Genomic DNA, 22,055 nt, shown 5'->3' on the forward strand with positions numbered 1-22,055 from the left:
GTATAAAGGAGGTCATGAGCATTACTTCATAAATGGGGAAGAGGTGCGACTCATGGGAACAGCGTTTGCTTGGCATGGAAAAACTACCAGGTTCACACAAATAATAAACATAAATTAACAATACTTTCTTTCAAATTATACATCAAATTTAAAATATGACTTCATATTGCTTCTACAATGTTTATTATTTGTGTGATGCAAGATTTAATGTTGTGTTTTATGTTTGAAATCCTTTTTTTAAAGAAACATAAATTTAATAAAGACTTATTTAATAAAAAAGAAAAAGAAAAACTACCAGGTTCAATCCCTTGCATCTCCCATTTCGGACTGGGAAAGGTGCGGATCTGAAATCCAGGAGAGCCACAGCCCTCAGTGTAGACACTGCAGAGCAAGAAGTCCCTGCATCAAAAACACCAAGGCAGCTCAATCACACACACACACACACACCAGAGACGTTGTGCTGTGTTTGAGAGGCCTGCTCCTTCCCGATTTGTTTTCCTGTTGCCTCAAGAAGCCACTTATTGTTTTTAATGCAAGAAAGTTCTCTGTTGAGGCTTCCTGCCCCTGGAGGGGACAAACTGCCTACCCACTGCTCTACTCCCCACAATGGTGGCAGGGAGACACGTTATGTCCACACTGCAGATCCTCATAGCAGTAGAATCATGGCCCTCCAAGAAAGCTGAACGTTGGGAGATACAGGACAGAAAAAAGCATTTCGTAGTGCAGCACATACTTGAGCTATGGAACTCACTGCCACTGGAGGCAGAGATGGCAACCAACTTAAAATAATGGAATTGCAGAGTTGGAAGGGACCACAAGGGTCACCTAGTCCAGATCTCTGCAATGCAGGAATCTTTTGCCAGTGACCCTTAGATTAAGACTATCATGCTTCACCCACCAAGCTGGGGACAAGACAAGGGGACAAAATTCATGGAGCACTAGGCTGTTAATGGCTCTTAAGAACAATGACTATGCTCTGGTCCTGCTTACAGGTTTCCCACAGGTGTCTGGGTAGCTCCTCTTGGGCACTGGACCAAATGGGCCACTTTTGTGTCCTTGCAGGTGTTGAATGGAGGCTCACAAATCTTTGAGAGGGGTCAGCTCCATAAGCATCACAACCCAGGGATTTAAGAGCCTCTGCCAAATCAGACATATCAAAAGGAAAACAAAGATCATTTATTGGGACTGTTAAAAGTGTGACTGTCTCTTTAAGAAGTAAGCTGCAGAGGAAATTCTGGGGAAAGGAAGGAAAATGCAAAGCAAAAGCAACTCACTTTTGTTTTGTTATATTTTGCTGATTTTGACTGGAATGAATCTTCTCAAAGGGCCCTTGAAAAACTGCCCAATGTTCTCTTGGTGGGTAAATATTTTTTTATATCAGTCACTCTGGACTGGAGAGAAACTCTTTATGGGCCTGAGAGGCAGATTTAGTCTCCTCAGGAGATACTGAGGTAAGTTTCACTTCCCCACAGATAAAAGAAAGGGAAGAGGGTTTCTCCAGAAAACAAGGCTTCTGAGAACGTGTAGAGTGCGGCTCCTGAGTCAGTGTCAGAAAAATACACACGTCCCCCTTCGTAGTCCAGTGTCACCCGGATCCTCTTGGGATCCCGACTCGGGTACACAAAAAAGGTATCAGTGGAGGTGAAGGCCTTGTACTCCCCTCCCCTCTTCTGCACAGCCCAGACCCCCTCCTCAGGCCTTAAGGAGAAGCGGCCCTTTCCCCTCACAGAATTCCTGACAACCCCCAAAGCCCATCTTTCCCCACCTCCCACAGTGACTTCCCAGAAATGGCTGCCTGCTGTGAATCCCTCATGTCCCAACACACAAAAATAGCAGCTGAATCTCTCAGGATTGTTGGGCAGGTATTGCTCTTTGTCTCCCAATCTCAGGCCTTTCCGATCCACTGACAGGATGAGCCTGCAATGGGCTGTGTCTGGATCCAGAGTCACATTTGCTATTGGGGAGAAGATGAGAGAGAGAGAGAAGATTGTGCAGTCAGCGGAGATTCGGAGACAGGCATCCTGATTCTAAAAAACACCCCCAAACCCCAAATTCCCTTTCAGATCAGTGGGATTTCTTTGCTTCGCATGCAAGACTGAGACTCCTCCTTGCAGACTTTCATCAGAATAAATATCTTCCTTGTTGGTTTTTAAATCAATTTTCTCCACTTTCTTATGTTCAATGTGTATTGTGCCTGCCCTCCTCTCAACCCAGGCATTTTCTAAGAACAACAACAAATTAATTACATTTGCATACTGCCCTTCATCTATAGATCTCTGTGTGGTTCACAGCATAGAAAGACAACATAAAAACACATATAGGTGCCCCCTCGCTTTCGTGGGGGTCACGTTCTGGGCCCTCGTGCCCACAACTGAAAACCGTGTTAAGTGGGGAGCCTGTTTATTCCTGCCCTCCATCTCTCTCACCCACTGGGTCTCTCCTCGCCTTCCTCCCTACCATCTTGGAAGTTTAGGCCTTGCCACCAGAGAAGAGGAGGTAGGTGGCAGGGCGATTGTACAAAGGACTGCTTATTCCATGCTTCTCTTTGGGATTTAATATATACCATAAGACTAGTTCCCTGAGGGAAAGGGGGAATAACTCAGAAGGTCACCAGTCAGGGGCTAAGACAGTCATGATAGGCAAGTGTAGGGTTATTTTGAAGAGCAAGAAAGAGGACACATTTGCCAACTTTTACTTCTATGTAGGCTATAGAAGTTGTGATACATTGCTAATAGCAATACTCTTAACTTTCAACAAAATAATAATAATAATAATAATAATAATAATAATTCATATTGCTCCCTCGCTTGTCACATGAAAGTATTTGGGCTCATGTTCACCTCTTTGTGAACATAAGTGTACACAGAACAATTTATTAAACTGTTAAACATGTACATATGGACTCAACCTTAAGGGCAGGGGGATGTTAACTCTTGCTCTCCCGAACTCCTTCTCCAAAATCCTGTAGCTGAACCAGCATCCTTTTAGTTCAGCCACAAGGGAAGGAATTTTTGCTAGCTTAAGATGCCACTCTGTTGTGATTCTGTGCTGCAAACTAGGAAAAAAATTCATGGGCCTCATGTAAACCAAAAAACCAAAGAAAACAACTTGGGACATTATGCCAAATTTTGAAAATCCGCCCGGGCAGAAATTTTAATCATGAAAATAGAGGATGTGGCAGGGGAAAAGAGGACATATGGCAACCAGGCCTGGAAAAGGTCCCATGGAAAAGCGACCCAATTCTCTCTAGGCAGGAATAAAACTCTTCCCTCCTCTGTCTGATCCTTCTGGGAAGTTTCTCTCTCCCCATTCTGCACCTCCAAGTCCACCCTCTCTGCCTTTGTGGTACAAACAGTAGAGCTAGAGTCAAGCTGTGGATGGTTCTCAACTGTGCAGAAGAGACTCTTGACCCCCCATGAAACACTAGTCCCCCCCCCCCCGTTAACTGGAGTATCCATGTAAAATTTACCTCTCTGGAGATTTCTGAATGACTGCACATCTGAGGAAGCAAAAAGAGAGGCTTAATGGTCCTACACTGCAATAGCTCAAAGAAAATCTTTTTACAAAACATCACCATAACACAGCATCCGTTGTTTCCTTAATTCAAACAAAGATTAAATCATGGAACAAATAATGGCAAAGACGACAACTGTAGGCCTAAGGAATTAAGAGAACTAACGTGCTTAGCTGTAATTCCTGCATTGCAGGGGGTTGGACTAGATGATCTTTGGGATTAATTTCAAACTCTGCTATTCCATGATTCCATGGGGAAATCAGAAGTGCTAAACCATACTTGAAATGGTGGAATGCAATCTTTCAAAATCCACAAATGAAATGGTGATCTGTATTGAATGGCTGGAGGAAGGTGTAACATCTGCCCAAGTAAACTGGTGGGGAAAGCTGTTCAAACTGGAATTTCCAAGCATGCTGAGGAAGAATCAGCAGAGCTTTACTCTGTAATTCCAAGGGTTTCGTGCAATAGGAAGTCCTCCCTCCTGGAAATGGGGCTGATCTCATAAGAACTGTGGGAAACACTGAGGAGATTGCGATGGCTTGAAGGTCAAGAAATGCCTGGTGAGGTTGAAACTCTGAGGAAGAGTCGGCTCAGGCCTTGGCTCTGCTGCTGGGAGACCAGCCTGGGCAGGAGGCGGAGGGAGGGACTGGGTGCTTGTGGCTGCACTTTTTAACACACTTCATGAGGGGAGAACCAAGCAAATCTAGAGAAGCTCCAAAAGAAAACTCTCCAGATTGTGTTGAGGGAAAACAAAATGCAAGGGAGGTCCGTACTACATGAGAACTCGACAAGATGGACATTGGACTGACCCTGCGGGATCCTCCTTAAGAGATTTTGTAAGATATTGTAAGGCTCTGAGACTTTTTCCTACAAACAAGCAGTATATAAATTTTATGAAAGAAAGCAAAATCTATAAAACTGAGGTGAAACCCAGGATCATGGTCTATGGGCAGGAATGGAACTCAAGACTGGTGTGCAGGTTCTTTGCAGGGACAAGCTCTGCCCCAATCCAAGCCTTCAAACCCCCTCCCAGTTCATTCATGGGACATACAAAGAACCCAAACACCACTAGAGGACTGTTTCCCAGAGTTACGCCATTGATGGGGGTCCCAAAGTCTGCAGAACAGACGTTCACACACAATGAAATATCAGTCCCCATCCTCCTGTGAAATTGTTGCTCCCCCTGTGAAATGTTTGCTCCCCAGGAAATTTACCTTTCTGAATTGTTTTCTGAATAACAGAGGCATCTGAGGAAGCAAAAAGATCTAAAGTGTAAGGGAACACTCTTCCACCTGAAATAAATCTCCATACAAAAGTAACACTTCATAACGTAGCATCCTTAAATTAATGTACGGTGAAACCTTGGTTATTGGTAGTCTCCGCTGCCATACGTTTCAGCTCCCGAACGTCAAAAACGTGTTGCAAGAGCTGCAACTCGGAAGTCAACCGTTTGGAAGTCGAACGTCCTTTCTCCCAAACCTACAAATCTTTCAGACTGTTAACAAGCAGAATTGTGCCCTTTGGGGCTCATGTGCTCTTGCTTCCATCCTCAATGGGGGAACTCTCAGGAGATCTTGAAGGCTGAAGCCCTAGATATGGGAGCTGCAGGGGGATGTCTGAGGAGGAGGAGACGGCTCAGTCCTTGCCTCCACTGCTGAGAAAGAAGCCTGAGGAGGTGGCAGAGGGGGAACTGGGGGCTCCTCAATGCCCTTTGACTCCATCAGCGCAGGAGAACCTCCCAAAGGACAAACCCCAGATTGTGTAGACTGGTAACCAAAAGGAAAGGGAGGTTCTGTAGAATTGTAAACAGATGACATTGGATGAAAAAATCCTGACTTTGCTCTACACGCTGTTTCAGGCTTTATTACAGGATTCAGCGTCACAATATACATGGGCCATTCTGGGGGGCAGGATATGAAGGCTGGAGCACCAAGAAGGAAAGGTATCCTGGGGTTACTCAAATTCCATGCAATAAGAGCCTGGCATGATCACTTCTGAAGAAGTAATAGAATTCCCAGAGTCAAATCCTGGGCAACCATTTTTCATTACCTTTCCATTGTTTCATGGCATTCCTCTACAAGTTGATTTTGATCACAGGATTTCAAGATCCCGTTCCTCAGTTCTGGAGGGAAAGGCAGAGGCTTCTCTGGACTCTCTCTTTTCTCATACCTGGTGAAAAGAAAAAACATTGTCAGCCCATTCAAACCCACCAATTCTTGTTAAAGGAAAGGAAAGGAATTGAAAGAAGGAAGCTGGCTGGGGAAAGCCTGGAGGGGACAGGCAAGGCACTGAGTGGGGAGTTTCTTCCTCACTACGGACTCCTCAGCCAGACCCCCAAGGGCCAAACCAGCAACCACAGGCCTCTGAGTCTCCTCAAAGAAGAAGCAGAATCACATGGAAAGTGAAATGTTCCTTAAAACCTCTACCCTGAACCTGAGTGACACCTTAAATTTAAATACTGCAGCCGGAATATCGTCAGGGATATCGTCATGAAGGATTATAATCCTTCATGAGAAATTGCCCCCTCCTAAGGGGCTCTATGGGGCAGGTGTTTGCTTGGGACAGGGTGGGCCGGCCGGCAGAGTGTTTGCTGTACAGTGACTGAACTGGTCAGTCGAGAAGGAAACAACTCAGGGAATAATTGCTCCCTAGGAAAGCAACTTTGCCTTGTTGTGTGCCAGTAAAACAGCTTCTCATAGTGGACACTTGAGTAAACTCAAAATATTTGTTTCTGGAGCTTGGGGATCTCTTGCTTTGATACATCAAGTATCAGATTTTTGCAGAAGTTGAGACAGATCTTCCACAGGTGCACAACCAAATGTAATGATTCTTCAAAAGGACGTACAGGCCGATACAAAACAAATTATACACATTACAAAAGTAAAACCAAACCTCACAAAGGAAATGGTGTTAATTCATTGGGGAGAACTGGGGTGCTACAAGTTCCAAAGAGGGGGGTCCTGTTTTCCTGTGAGATGCTGCAGGGAGTGAGTCCTACATTGTCCCCCCTGCAGCCCCTGGAAGGCCATGTTTGAGGTTCTTGCATCACCGGCCTCATGGAGGGATGTTAATGGAAATGAGCCAGATCCACTTACCTCTGCAAGGTGCTTCTCACATCCTAGAGGGGAAAAGAGAAGGGAATTCATTGCACACCACAGGACACACTAGGAAGACCCCCTCAGACCCTGGAGTGGAGGAACAGCCTGCCTGGCACATGCCAAGGTGTGGGTATAGCGATGGTGGAATCAGCCAGTTTTGGTTTCTCACAGCTTTTATTTTTCCAATTTGAAATTATTAATTTTTCTGAAATCAAGTTCTCCACATTTCCACATCTGTTTGCAATGGTTTTTTAAAATCCTTATGAAAATTCAGCAGCATTTTAGGGAAACCTCACGTCTGTGAGTTCAAGAGAAGATTCCACCCCAATCTCTTGTCTTCGATTATAATTTATTAACTTTAATCCAGGTTGGATTGTGCAATTCATATGTAAGAAAGCCTACCAGGACACTGTCCCAAATTGTCTTCCACAGAAGTCCCCAAATTGCAAATTCAATTTTCCATTCTCTGCAGCATAAATGCCCCCAAAGGGGTAACAAATCAGCTCAGTATTTCTTTGGGCTCCTCAAGACTTCTGCTTTTCCTGTGCCCAGAAAACACGGGTCCAAGTGGTTTTGCCTTTGCCCTGCTGCTTTCCCTCAGGAAAAACCTGCTCCTTAGTGCAACATGAAGCAAATGTCAATTCTGGAGAAAACCTGGCTGTTTGCTATCATTCGGCAGTAAATAGCAGGTTTTCCTGGAGGAAAGGGGTGGACAAGCAGCAGTCTGGATGAGTCCCTCTAGTTTGTTCTTTGGTCACTGTGACTGAGCACCATTTTGGGCCAATCTGTATCCATTGTGAAGGGAATCAACCCAGAAGTCATGGATGGGAACTGGAAGAGAAGCTTGGTCAAGAGACTGGCTCATGTCAGAAGGAGGCCTGAATGCATCCTCAGCGAAGCCCTCACAGGGCAGGAAGGCAGCATTGCCTAGTGGGAAGGCATTAGGAGACAAATCATCAGCAAAGAGCAGAAAACAGACCTCCGGTTCCATCAAGAACACTGAAGAACCTCTAGTTTGCATTCAGGTGAGTTAAGCATCCCAGGTCTCTTGGGTCTTCCTGTCCATCATAAACCTGACTACAGGCTCCATCATCTGAGCCCCTGCACTCCTTCTATATAAAAGGGGCGCATAAAGGACGGGAGGCAGCCTCTTCCTGGAGCCTTGGGCCATTCCTGCCACCGTCTTACCTGCAGGAGTTCACTCCGCTGGCTGCTGACGCTTCTCCTCCATCTCCTGGATGATCCTCTCAAGAGAGGAGAGTTTCCTGGAGAGTCTGGCCAGCTCCTCGTCCCTTCTCCCTGCAATCTCCTTCTCCACCTCTTCCACGTGATTCAGCAGATGTTTTTCTTGTTCTTCCAGGAACTGGTGCAGTTGTCTGAACTTCAACACAGCCATCAGCCTCTCCGTTTCTGTTAATTTCTGCAAGAAAAAAGGAGGTCCGGTGTGGACAATAGTCAGCCTTCAAAACATCAGGAAGAGAATTATGAGAATTCCACAGGGAGGGCACTTCTGATTTTTCATAGACATGAAACCTCCAGTGCCTAAGAAGTAAACATTTATTTTGAGGGAGGGCCCTCTCCATTGCTATTTCTGTTGACTTCTATTTTGCAGATGGCTACTGTCTATAGCAAGGAGCTTTTTCCCTAGCCATGGATGTTCCCTGCATGTTTTGGGGGCATGGCATAACCAGAGTTCTAAGCCTGAGTTTCCTAAAGAGCGCACATTTAGAAATACATAATTTAGTAATATTATGGTAAATCAGTATTTGGATTGAACTGGATCCACCCTTTCAGCACACAGGTCCTAAGGCTTCTCCCGAACTGCTATTCACATAAAATACAACAATGGAAATAAACACAATTTAGCAGCATTCAAAGGTGAACTTGTTGTTGTTGTTCAGTTGTTCAGTCGTGTCCGACTCTTCGTGACCCCATGGACCAGAGCACGCCTACCGTTAATTTGCTATTAGCTTAACTCCTTAATTACTCCTTACCTACCATTAATTTGCTATTGCTGAAAAAATATGGAGACCAAAACAGAGCTTTGATATTCATACCTCTGATATTCTTAAGCTTGGCCCAGCAGGTAATATTCACACAAAAAATGTATTTATGAGGGTAAGTACAGATCAAAATATTTATACAAGGGGGTAGTTACCCTAACATGTGATTCATTTTCAGAACAAACAAACAAAACAAATATGGAAAAAGGAGAAATGGGAAGAAGTTGAAATGGGCAGATTTACCCATCACTTCTCAGTCCTGGCCTTCTTTTCTTTGTTGAATTTATATACTGCCCTATACTTGGAGGTCTCAAGTGCTTGTTCCCTGTCTAGTAACAATAGAGCCACTTACAAGGAGGTTTTGCATTCCTTCTCCAGATCTGCTTGATAGGCCAGAATTTCCCCTCTCTCTTTCCTGAGAATCTCCAGGTGGCTACAGATCTTTCCCTGAAAAGAAAAGGAAAATTCAGGTTTGATTGAGACACACAAGAGATGAAATCATACTGGCTCTTGCGCCCAGTGGTCTTGCTATAATAGCAAAGGAATCTACTGGAGGAAATAAAAGTTCAGAGGTTTTCAACCTTTTTGGATCCATGGCTCCCTGGACCAACTACATTCTTTCTGCGGCACCCCTGTGGGGCTCCAGAGCCCAGTTAGGTCACCCCTTGCTTGCAGAGCTGGCAGCCTCTCACCCTTTCTCTAACACCCTCCCTTGCAGAGTGCTCTCTCAGTCTCCTCTCCTCTCCTTGGGAGTCCCAGCCTGACTTCTCATCTTGAGGCCCAGGGAGAAGTGGGAAGAGGCAAAGGCAGGATCCAACCTGGGATGTATCAGTCTAGCATCAAAGAGATAGAGAGGTCAGCCCAAGAGGTGAGACAGACAGACAGCAATTTATTGCGGCTATAAGCCCATATAAATATATCACAAGAGGTGAAGATCCAGGATAGTCCAGAGCTTCTCAAAACTTCACCCATTCCAAACCCCTCTTCTGCAAGCCTAGGGCTTTTCCACCCTTCTTCTTGACCCCACTGCTTTGCCACTTAATTGGGCCAAATGGCAATTCAGGTTTTCTGCTATTCGTCAGTTATTTTCTCTGCAGTAGCCAGAGACCACCAGGGGAGATTTAAGTGCTGCAGCTTCTTCAGTTTCTGGGCCAAATAAGTTCTTGCTGCAGCCAGAATCCACCTAAGTAGCTCCTCCTTCCATCAGAAGATTGCTGTCTGGTCACCCCGCCAGTTAAAAGGGGCCAGCTTCATTTCATTATTATTACTATTTTGTGGCATTATTGGCATTGCATGGCACAGGAGCATTTTTGCACCACTGTAGTAGAACGGAGGATGATAGAAGGGGACGACAGAGGATGAGATGGTTGGACAGTGTTTCTCGAAGCGACTGCATGAGTTTGGCCAAACTGCGGGAGGCAGTGGAGGATAGGGTGCCTGGCGTGCTCTGGTCCATGGGGTCACAAAGAGACGACACGACTGAACAAGTAGTAGAACAAGTGATTTTTTAAAAAAAAAAAGATTAAAACACTGTATATGTATATGTATATAAAAAGCACAGGTCCAATTCGAGTTGCCATGAAAAAGTCATATTTGCCCCTAGTCTTGCAGATGCTACTCTGAACCACTGAGTCCTTGCCATTTGGGATAGGGGAAGATCCTCAACCCCCTCCCCCACTGAAACCTCATTGCACAGCCCCCCAGCCCCCCCATAAGCGTGCTCCCCACCAGTAGGTGTTTCCACCCCCACTCCCAAACAGATACTTGAGGGGGGAGATCCTGCACATCTGGTCAATTCCTAACCACCAGTCCCACCCCACCCCACCCCCCAGCTGACCCCTTGCTGCTATCTGCTTTGCAGGGCATTGAGGAATCATCCTGCTAGCCAAGGAGACGTGCACTTAGTTGTTTGTGTGCAATTTACAATTTGTAGTGTTGTTAATATGTACAAAGCAGCCTGGCTGGGGGATGTGGATGAGGTTAACCCTTTCTTCTCCTTCCCAAGTTCCCAGTTCAAATCTTTGAAGCTGCTGTGAGTATTTCAAGGGAAGATCCCTTTGTCCCCTGGCAGAGAGAAAGACTTCAACTCCCTCCTCCCCAGCCATCCCAGGAGCCCCCAGGCTTCCCCTTGGCTGCTTCTAAGTTAATAAACAACCACCAATTCATGCCATGCCTACTTTGGACCTCAGAATTAAAAAGAAAACCTCCCAGGAAGAATCCACAGCAATTTCTCCCCCTCAAGATCCAGAGATCTCCTACCTTGTATTCCTCGAAAGCCTCCTTCTGAGGAATCACCTCGTGCTGTTTGTGCTCCTTTGATTTGTCACAAACCACGCAGAATGGGGGCTTCATCCTCCTTGCAAAAGAGCTTCAGGGGCTCCTGGTGCTCCTCGCAGACTCCTCCTTTTCTTTCTTCTTCTTTTCCTCCTTGAACACAGAGATTCTGGGCTATTTCTACAAAGTTAGCCAGTTGCCGGTTGGGGATGAGGCTCCTTCTCTGGACTCTTTTCCTGCACTGAGGGCAGGAAGCCTCTGCCTCCGATTCCCCCCAGCACTGGGTCAAGCAGGATCGGCAGAAGTTGTGCCCACACTCTGGGATGGTGACTGGATCCTTGAAGTAATCCAGGCAGATGGAGCAAGTGGCTTCATCGCGGAGACGCTGGATGTGAACCCCTGCAGCAGCCATGGCTCCCTTGCGCAGACTCAGCTTTCAGCCCCTGGGAGTTTCCTCTCCTGGAAATAACTCAGTGGTCACGTGATTATTATTTTTTTAAAATTATTTTAAAGAAACGTCTCCAGGTCTTTGCATTTGCTGAATGTTTCCTAAATAGCAGATAATGCTTCTGGATTGCTTCGCATGCTTTTGATTACACAAACACAATACACATACCTACCTAGGAAGTTGTGGCATTCATACTGCAACATTTTCATTCATATCCTTCCTTGGCATTTTTGAATTGGAGAACATCTGCCTCTGGACCTGAGTTCTGATTTAGCAAGCGCGAAGAAAACTCCTAAAAGTTTGGTTGCTAATTCTAACTTTAATCCGTTTGAGCATGCTGGCAAAGAACTTCAGATTGAAACAGACATTTTCACCATTTTGGTTTAAGATAATGAGAAATTACAGAAGTATTTTGAGGCGGAAGTAGAGAAATGTTTAATAGGTAAAATGATGAGATGGATTTTAATTAGAGTTTAAAGGTAAATAAAGCTGGAACTATGTAATATTTGGAAATCAGTAAGGGGGGGGGGACTGAGGAAGTCATTGTAAAGGAATAAAGATTGGAATTTAATTGACTGGCCCAGGAGGAGGGTCAGCGTGCTGTGCTTTGGAAAGTATGTGGTTAAATGTAAAATGATTTTTTGTTACCTCTGTGAGAGGGGGGTTTGGTGCGTATTGCTCCCCTCGGTGGGAGAGGGGGGGAGTCTGGAATGTTTAACCATGTATTATAATGTATTGGCTTTAATTGGTTTTTTAATTGGAAAATCTAATAAATTCTTAAAAAAAAGAAAAAAGAAACAGACATTTTCAGCCTTGCCAACCTGGTGCCCTCTGTTTGCTTAAGATTGTGGGAACGTTTACTGTATATAATATAGTCGCCGAGTCAAACGTTTCCTTATTTAAACCCGCACAGCGGCAAACGGCTTGCTGACTCGTTTGAGTCTTTCGTCCTTTTCTTGATTGTCAATCCCTATATCTCTCTCGAAATAAAGATACACATGAATCTGATTAATAACTGAAATAATAAAGTAATTTACTGACAGATTCATTTATGTACATATTTAGGTTACAAAACAATTTATATAAGCTAGATAAACTATATTAGTTAGTCTCTTAACACATCTTTAAGCAGCAGCAGCCTAACCGACCAACAGACCAAAACTAACTGACACAAAGTGGCAGTTGGTCCTCCCTTAGAATGTTGGATTTGACTGACAGCATCCCACAAAGACTACAGCTCCCATCATCCCTGGCATGGTTGGGAAGAACCCCTGCCTGAAGACCTTGCAGAGCCACTGCCTGTCAGTGGAGGCAATACTGACCTCGAGGGACCTGGCAGAAGTCACCATCTGCGTGATGGTGATCTGCGTGATCCGATTAGAAAAATGATGGGGAGGAAGGATGGAGTGGGAGGAAAGCTTATTCTGAAGCGTCTATCTCTGTGTTGCACCAGCTGCAGTTGATAACAAAATGGATTGTGTTTTGTTGATGAATAGCTATTATTTTTAAAAAAGAAGCAAGACCCCAGCCCAAGTTAATTCCCCAAATATTCTAGATTCCATTATGAAACATCTTGCCTTGATGGTTCCCAAACAAGGCCAGGGACCCAGCACAAGAACAGCCACAGACCCACACTGACAAGAGCAGCTCCCAGTGACTCACACTGTACTGTACAGATGTGGAAGTGTGAACTCCACAAATGGGAGGAATAGGACCCCACTCTCTTTTTGCATACTTGGCAAAGAAAATTAGGAGATCCTTGCTGGATCAGGCCAAAGGTCCATTTAGTCCCAGATGGTGGAAGATTCCGGACTGACAAAAGAAAGTAAAACTCTGGAACTCCTTCACATACTGTAAGAGGCAGGGAAGGTGACCAACTTGCTAGCTTTAGAAGAAGACTAGACGCATTCAGGAATGGCTATGTGGGGCCTCCACTTTTGGGGGCAGCAGGTGCCTTTGAGTCCCAGTTATTGGGAATCCTGAGGGGGGGGAGTAGGGGTGTTGCTCTCAGACCCTTGTGGGGGCTTAGATTAAGACTATCATGCTCCACCCACTGAGCTGAGGACAAGAGGACAAATTCATGGAGCACTAGGCTGTGAATGGCCAGTGTGGTGTAGTGGTTAAGAGCGGTAGACTCGTTATCTGGGGAACCAGGTTCGCGTCTCCCCTCCTCCACATGCAGCTGCTGGGTGACCTTGGGCAAGTCACACTTCTTTGAAGTCTCTCAGCCCCACTCACCTCACAGAGTGTTTGTTGTGGGGGAGGAAGGGAAAGGAGAATGTTAGCCGCTTTGAGACTCCTTCGGGTAGTGAAAAGCGGGATATCAAATCCAAACTCTTCTTCTTCTTCTTCTTCTTCTTCTTCTTCTTCTTCTTCTTCTTCTTCAGCACAATGTCTATGCTCTGCTTCCACAGTCCAGAGGCAGCAGGCTTCTAAATCTCCGATGCTGGAGGCTGTGGGGGGGGGGAGGCAGGTTTTACACTCTGGTCCTGCTTGCAGGTTTCCCACAGGTATCTGGGTGGCCCCTCTTGGGCGCTGGACCAAATGGGCCACTTTTGTGTCCTTCCATGGGGTGAGTGGAGGCTCAGAGGGAAACTTATGAAACATTGCCGTCATCATCGAGAGCCAGTGTGGTGTAGTGGTTAAGAGCGGTGGACTTGTAATCTGGTGAACTGGGTTCGCGTCTCCGCTCCTCCACATGCAGCTGCTGGGTGCCCTTGGGCTAGTCACACTTCTCTGAAGTCTCTCAGCCTCACTCACCTCACAGAGTGTTTGTTGGAGAATGTTAGGGAAGGGAAAAGGGAATGTTAGCCACTTTGAGACTCCTTTGGGTGGTGATAAAGCGGAATATCAAATCCAAACTCTTCTTCTTCTCTTCATCATACAGGGCAGAGGTCGGCAATTTTTTTTAGCTGCGGGCTGGCCCACTGCCCCTCAGAACTTGTGGTGGGCCAGAGAAGCTGCACGGGGGTGGGTGAGTGGGAGCTGATAGAAGAGGTGAGGGGGGCAAGCTGTCCTCCTCCCCACCCCCACCCCCTGCGCTTACCTTCCCAGGGGGCTGCTACCACCACTGCTACTGTTGCTGCTTCTCATGGGTAGGCAGAGGCAGCTGGTCAACTCAGCTCTTTGGCCCGCAGGAGCAACAGGGCGGTGGCGGCAGCGGGAAGATGAGCAGCGCGAAAGGGCTGGCTCCGGAATGGGGCTGCTTAAAACGGCACTTAGCCAGCTCAGCCCAGCTCCCTTCCTCCTCTAGGCAGGGCAGGGAAAAGCCAGGAAGAGGGAGGGAGGCAGTGGCAGCGCGGTGTGCGAGAGGGAGGGGGGAATTGAATGGTGCATGGGGGGGGGGGAGTAATGGGACAGCCTGAATGAACAGAATCCCCATGCTGATCCACAGGCAGTCCGTGGGCCGGATCCTGAAGGCAATTGGGCCTGATTTGAGCCTCGGGTCTTAGTTTGCCAACCACTGATATAGGGGATGGAGCAAGGAGAGGTGGCCACCATCCCGTGGGAAACACAGCAAAAGGAGAACAGGCTGCACCAGTCAGTAGTCAGTAGCCCTGATAGTGGAGCTGGAGAGAGTCCTACCAGATCTTTGAGAGGGGTCAGTTCCACAGGCATTTGTTGTTCTAGCTGTTAGAATCCCAGGAGAGAAATCAGATGTACCTGGTGCTGAAAAGACACTCCTTGGGGGAGCATCAACCCTAAACACATTAATTGGGCAGAAACCCCATTCACTGCGATGAGGTTTATTTCCGACAAAGTGTGGAGATGGGCAGGCTGCATTTGCAGAGGGCATTTGAAGCTGACGCGTTGTTCAATTTCTTTTTTGTTTTCTTCCCATCTGGGTAGAATCGCAGGGTTGCAAGTGCCCCTAAGGGTCATCTATTCCCACCCCCTGCAGCGCAGGAAACGTTTGCCCAACGTGGGGCTCAAAGCCACAACCCTGGGATTAAGAGTCTCGTGCTCTGCCAAATCAGTCATCTCAGAAGGAAAACAAGACTGAAGGTGAGGAAAAGATCATTTATTGGGACTGTTAAAAGTGTGACTGTGTCTTTAAGAAGTAAGCTGCAGAGGAAATTATGGGAAAAGGAAGGAAAATGCAAAGCAACAGCAACCCATTTTTGTTTTGTTATTTCTGCTGATTTTGAATGTATTTGTTATTTCTGCTGATTTTGAATGTATTGTATCCTTTCAATCGTCCCCTTGAAAAACTGCCCAAGGTTCTCTTGGTTGGTACCGTATATACTCGAGTATAAGTCGACCTAAATATAAGCCGAGGCACCTAATTTCCCTACAAAAATGTGGGAAAGCTTATTGACTCAAGTAAAAGCCGGTTCGCCTTTGCCACTGTGGTAGAGGAGGAACGAGCAGCCCAAAGCAGCCCTTTGGGCTGCTCCTTCCTCTTCCTCCTTTGCTGCTGTGGAACTCACCCCGTCGCAGGGTTTCGAACCGCCATTCTTCTGATCAGCAAGCCCTAGGGCTCTGTGGTTTAACTCACAGCGCAATGTTCCCTTGTGTTATACAGAGAAGGCTGGGATCCTGTCCTGTTTAAGCAGGAGCCAGGGAAAGTGAGCACCTGTGGGGTTTTAATACTTCCTTAACTGATAGGCTTTCTGCCTTCTGGGGTCTAAAGTTTGCATTTATGTGAGCAGTTCAGGAATGGAACAAGCTGACTGGGGAGAGTAAAGAACCACCGTTCTTGTACACTTCTTAAGGAATGGTTGACTTGAGTATAAGCTGAAGGCAGCTTTTAAAGCACAAAAAGTGTGCTGAAAAACTAGGCTTATACTCAAGTATATATGGTAAATGTTTTTTATATCAGTCAATCTGGTCTGGAGAGAAACTCCTGCTGGACCTGAGGGGCAGATTTAGTTTCCTCAGGAGATACTGAGGTGGGTTTCATTTCCCCTCAGATAAAAGAAAGGGAGGAGGGTCTCTCCTGAGAATGAGGCTCCTGAGAACGTGTAGAGTTCGGCTCCTGAGTCAGCGTCAGAAAAAGACACACGTCCCCCTTCATAGTCCAGAGTCACCCGGATCCTCTTGGGCTCCTCACTCAGGGACAGAGGAGAGGAATCAGGGGAGGTGCAGGCCCAGTAATCGCCTCTCCACTTCTCCAAAGCCCAAATCCCCTCCTCAGGCCTAAAGGAGAAGCAGCCCTTTCTCCTCACAGACTTCCTGGCGACCCCCACATCCCAGCATTTCCCACTTTCCACATTGACTTCCCAGAAATGTCTGCCTGCTGTGAATCCCTCACGTCCCAACACACAAAAATAGCAGCTGAATCTCTCAGGGTGGTCAGGCAGGTATTGTTCTTTCTCTCCCCATCTCATGCTTTTCCGATCTTTGGAAAGGATGAGCCTGGGATGGGCTGTGTCTGGATCCAGAGTCACATTTGCTGTTGGGGAGAAAAGAGGGAAAGAGAAGATTAGGCAGAATCAGCCGAGAGGCAGAGACGGACATCCTGATCCAAGAAAAACCCGAAAAACACAGACCCCCTTTCAGATCAATGGGATTTCCTTGCATCGCATGCAAGACTGGGACTCCTCCTTGCAGACTCTCATAAGAATAAAGATCTTCCTTGTTGGTTTTTAAATCAGTTTCCTTCACTTTCTTATATTCAATGTTGATTTTTCCTGCCCTCCTCTCAACCCAGGCATTTTCTAAGAGGAAAAACCACCCAGTAAACCTGTTACTCATCTCTTCTGTGTTAGTGAAGGGGAAAGAGAGGAGAATTGGAGGAGGCAGGAGAGGAGAGAAGCTGCTTTCCTCTGACAATCTCTGTGGGAATTGGCCTTTGGGGACCTCTGGGTTGGGATAGGGGATAAGTATCCCCCTGTAGCAGTAGTAGTAGTAGTAATAATAATAATACATTTTTATACTGCCCTTCATCCATAGCTTTCAAGGTGGTTCACAGCATAAAAATACAACACAAATCCACATACCATCACCATAACATAGCATCTGTTGTTTCCTTATTTCAAACAAAATATTAAATCATAGCACAAATAATTGCAAAGACGACAACCGTAGGCCTAAGGAATTAAAACAACTAACATGTTTAGCTTTGATACCTGCATTGCAAGGGTTTGGACTAGATGATCCTTGGGATCCTTTCAAACTCTACTATTCCATGATGAAGTCAGAAGTGCTAAACGATACTAGAACATGGTGTAATACAATCATTCAAAATCCATAAATGAAAGGGGGATCCGTACTGGAGGGCTGAAGGAAGGTTAACATCTGCCCCAAGTAAACTGGTGGAAAAAAGCTGAAAACTTATTATGAAGCAGCAGGCTGGAGTTGGTTAAAAGAATGGATAAATCTAAAAAATAATGAGATCTTAGAATTAGAAGGTTGGGACAAGATCTATGGGTGGCACGGGTACCTAATGTACGGGAAATTACAGGTTAACAAAAGATTTACTAATCACCTAGTAAGAAAGGCCTTACTGGAGATTTGGGAAAGAACAAAAGACAAAATTATAGGCAAAACACCATGGTGGGTATCCCCAGTTGAAGCAACCTCAACACTTAGAAATGACGCAAGGAAATCATGGCCAACATACAAAGAACTAGTGGTAGAAATGAAAGAAAGCCCAACATTAAAACAATATGAAAATTTAAAAGAGAACGGAATGAGTTGGCTTGAATATTTTCAATTAAAGGCGACTTTTGGGAAGGATTTAAAAAACAGAGGGTTTGAAAATAAATCAGGGAAACTAGAGGAATTTCTACAGAGTAAGCAAAAAACATTAGCAAAAATATACAAAATATTAATCAATACCCAATTAGATCAAGAAAGTAAAGGGGAAAACATACTAAAGTGGGAAAGAGACTTTGGCTATGAAATCGAACATAATAAATGGAAGAGGTTCTGGACAAGGGATATTCTTTTTACAGCGTCTTATCAATTAAAAGAAAATTTTATGAAATTACACCACAGATGGTACATGTCACCGGATAGGATTGCAAAAATAAACAAATCAGAGAATGACAAGTGCTGGAGATGTAAAAATATGACCGGGACACTGTTCCATATGTGGTGGACGTGTCCCGCAATTAAAAAATATTGGAATATGATTCATGAAGAAATTAAAAAAATAATAAAAACAGCACATAGTAAGAAAGCAGAATCATACTTATTAGGAATAGTTAATGGGGAAATACCCAAAGAGAAAGTGGATTTTTTCCTGTACGCGACAACCGCGGCGAGAACATTAATAGCCCAACATTGGAAGGATAACTACATCCCAACTAAGAAAGAGTGGCTGAGTAAGTTAGCGGAATATCTGGAATCGGCAAAGCTGACTAATATAATAAAACAAAAGCCAAAAAAGGTAATTCAAGACCAATGGAATTGTTTTAATGAATATTTGAATAAACAAGGATCTAGAGAAAGGTTTTGGTTATGTTTAGAATAGCATTTAAGTGGATTTATGGTAACTCTGATGTTAAAGGGAAGAATGGCAAAAATGTTCAGATAGTGTAGGTAGTGAAATGCAGCAATGGAAGTTGACTATTGTAACTTTAACAATAATTTACTTTTCCTTTTCTTTCTCTTTTCTGCTTTTCTTTCTTTCTTTCTTTCTTTGGCCTCTTACTTTTTTCTTTCTCTGTATTTTCCTCTTTCCTTCTTTTCCTTTATTGTTTGTAATGTAAACTGTTTTTTTTATTATTGTGTGTAATGTGTATTTGTAAAACTTGTAAAAATTTGTAAACCATTTGGAAATAAAATAAAGATTTTATTTAAAAAAAAAAAAAAAGAAAAGAAAAGAAAAAAGCTGTTGAAACCAGAATTTCCAAGCATGCTGACAAACCAAATTGCAGAGGAAGAATTGGCAGAGCTGGAATGGGGTTGATCTCATGAGAACTGTGGGAACTCTGAGGAGATTGTGGGAGACCAGCCAGGCAGGAGGTGGAGGAGGGACTGGGTGCTTGCAGATGCCCTTTCATGAGGGTGAAATCCAAGCAAATCTCGAGACGCCTCAAAAGAACCTCTCCAGATTGTGGAAGGGAGGTTTCCTATACATGAGAACTCGACAAGATGGACTGACCCTGCAGGATTCTCCTAAAGGGCTTTTGTAACATATCAGAAGCTTCTGAGGCTTTCCCCCACAATCAAGCAGTATATAAATTTTAGGAAAATAAAGCAAAATCTGTAAAGTCGAGGGGGAAAGCAGGATAATAGTGTACAGGCAGGAGTGAAACTCAGACTTGTGTGCAGGTTCTTCTCAGGGAGAAGGTCTGCCCCCAATCCAAGCCTTCAAACCACCTCCCAGTTCATTCATGGGACAGACAAAGAAACCAGACACCACTAGAGGAGTGTTACCCAGAGTTACACCATTGATGGGGGTCCCAAACTCTGCAGGACAGACGGTTCAACACCCATGAAATATCAGTCCCCATCCCTCCTGTTAAATTGTTCCTTACCTGGAAATATACCTTTCTGAATCTGTTTTCTGAATAACACAGCATCTGAGGAAGCAAAAAGATATAAAGTGTAAGTCCAACATTCTTCCACCTGACATAATTGTCAATAATTCTCCATGCCTTACGGTTTGGTTCCCGAACATCAAAAACCCGGAAGTAAGTGTTGCAAGAGCCGTGCCTCGGAAATCGACAATTATTAAATAGTACAGTGCAACCTCAGAAGCCGACCGCATTTGAACTCGAGCATTTCGGCTCCCAAATGATAGAAAAATGGAAGGGATTCTTTTTTTGGAAGCCAAACGTCCAGCACAGCTTCCGACTATCTGCAGGAAGCTTCTCCAGCCAATCGGAAGCCGTGCCTTGTTTCTCAAACCATTTCGGGAGTCAAACGGACTCCTGGAAAGGATGAAATACAAGAACCGAGGTACAATTGTAGAAAAAATAATTAAAAACAAGAAAACCATAGTAAGAATGTATGAAAATAACTAAAGCTTCAAAACTCAGCAATCATAAAGCAAGCTTACAAATAGCAGAATAAAAATATTCAGCATGAAGCCTGGTGGTCTCTGAATTTTGTCCCTGAAATTGAGCTCCAGATTCTTGGACTGGAGGGAAGGCAGAGCAATAGGAATCCTGTAAAAGTGTTGTGTATTGATTCAAGGGTTATCATATCTGTATTATTAGTGTCTGTATTAGGGAAAAGTAGCTGCCTTCCTGTTCCAGAAGGAACAGCAACTATTGGTTCATTTATGTTGCTGCATTTGGATCCTCAGTCCTATTGGTTCCCACCAAAAGGCAGCTTTGTGATTGCTTGAGATTGTTCCCTCCAAAATGTATCCTTTCTAGCCAGTCTTCTGTCCCTATAAATGTAGCATCTCTCTCCTCAGTTCCCCAGTCTTGTTTGTCTGAATAAAGAGTGTTACCTGAAGAAGCTGTCTCCTGCCTGCTATGTCAGAGCTGAAATCACTTGCTGAATCACGATCCCCACGTTACAACAAAAAGGAGGCAGAGGGGCGATGGAGGCAGCCTTAACATCTTCCCCAAGCAAAGTAGTGGGGTAAATTATTAAAACCAAAATTGTGAAACATAAGGAGAAGCGAAAGTTGATGAGGAAGCATTGGCAGAGCACTCATGCAAAAGGAAGCCCTTCCTCACTAACCTTTTAAAAATCTTTCCGATTGTTAACAAGCAGAATTGTGCCCTTTGGGGCTCATGTGCTCTTGCTTCCATCCTCAATGGGGGAACCCTCAGGAGATCTTGAAGGCTGAAGCCCTAGATATGGGAGCTGCAGGGGGATGTCTGAGGAGGAGATGGCTCAGGCCTTGGCTCCACTGTTGAGAAAGAAGCCTGAGGAGGAGGCAGAGGGGGAAACTGGGGGCTCCTCAATGCCCTTTGACTCCATTCAGAGCAGGAGAACCTCCCAAAGGACAACCCCAGATTGTGCAGACGGGAAACCAAAAGGAAAAGGAGACTCCGTAGAATTGCAAACAGATGCACATTGGATGAAAAAATCATGACTTTGCTCTACACTCTGGATCAGGCTTTCTTTACAAGCTCCAGCGTCACAATGTACATGGGCCATTCTGTGGGACAGGAAATGAAGCCGGGAGAAGGAAGGTATCCTGGGGTTACTCAGTTCCATCCAATAAGAGCCTGGCATGTTCAGTTCTGAAAGAATAGAATTCCCAGTGTGAAATCCTGACAGCCACTTTTCATTATCCTTCAAATGTTTCATTGCATCCTCCACAAGGTGATTTAGATGAGAGGATTCCAAGATCCTGTTCCTCAGCTCTGGAGGGAAAGCCAGTGACTTCCCTGGACTCTCTCTTTTCTCATACCTGGTGAAAAGAAAAACATAGTCAGCCCATTCAAATCCACAATTTCTGTTAAAGGGGAAAAAAGGAATTGAAAGAAGGAAGCTGGCTGGGGAAAGCCTAGAGGGACAGGCAGGCACTGAGTGGGGAGTTTCTTCCTCACTACGTACTCCTCAGCCAGACCCCCCAAGGGCCAAAACAGTGACCCCAGGCCTCTGAGTCTCCCCACTGATGTCAGTTCAAAGAAGAAGCAGAATCATAGAGTATCAAGGGACAGGATTTGTCTGAGGGTGATGACAGCACAGCACACATTTGCTTTCTCTAGATGTCCCCAGAGAAGGTGTGAGGAAGAAAAAGAGATTCACTTCTGTTGGGAAACGTGAAATGTTCCTTAAAACCTCTACTCTGAACCTGAGTGACACTTTAAAGTTAATTACTGCAGGCGGAATATGGTCAGGGATACAGCCAATTCCTG

The 22,055-nt window shown here is 45.1% G+C and overlaps 2 protein-coding genes across 2 annotated transcripts in view; one reads left to right on the top strand and one right to left on the bottom strand.

Moving 5' to 3' along the window:
* Positions 1-22,055, top strand: part of LOC117042648 (zinc finger protein 260-like) — a 56,386-nt gene that overhangs the window by 24,017 nt on the left and 10,314 nt on the right. The window contains exon 4 of the mRNA XM_033142221.1: positions 2,501-2,508. Coding sequence (XP_032998112.1) covers positions 2,501-2,508 — 8 coding nt within the window. The remainder of the gene's footprint in view (positions 1-2,500; positions 2,509-22,055) is intronic.
* On the bottom strand, positions 5,601-11,311 carry LOC117042817 (tripartite motif-containing protein 52-like). The gene is given in 6 exon segments (XM_033142472.1): positions 5,601-5,683; positions 6,610-6,632; positions 7,801-8,032; positions 8,968-9,062; positions 10,875-10,952; positions 10,954-11,311. Coding segments are annotated over 4 exon segments (528 nt in total). The 5' UTR covers positions 11,302-11,311; the 3' UTR covers positions 5,601-5,683; positions 6,610-6,632; positions 7,801-8,025.

This window comes from Lacerta agilis, chromosome 2, assembly GCF_009819535.1.
Source record: "Lacerta agilis isolate rLacAgi1 chromosome 2, rLacAgi1.pri, whole genome shotgun sequence".
Lineage (NCBI taxonomy): Eukaryota > Metazoa > Chordata > Lepidosauria > Squamata > Lacertidae > Lacerta > Lacerta agilis.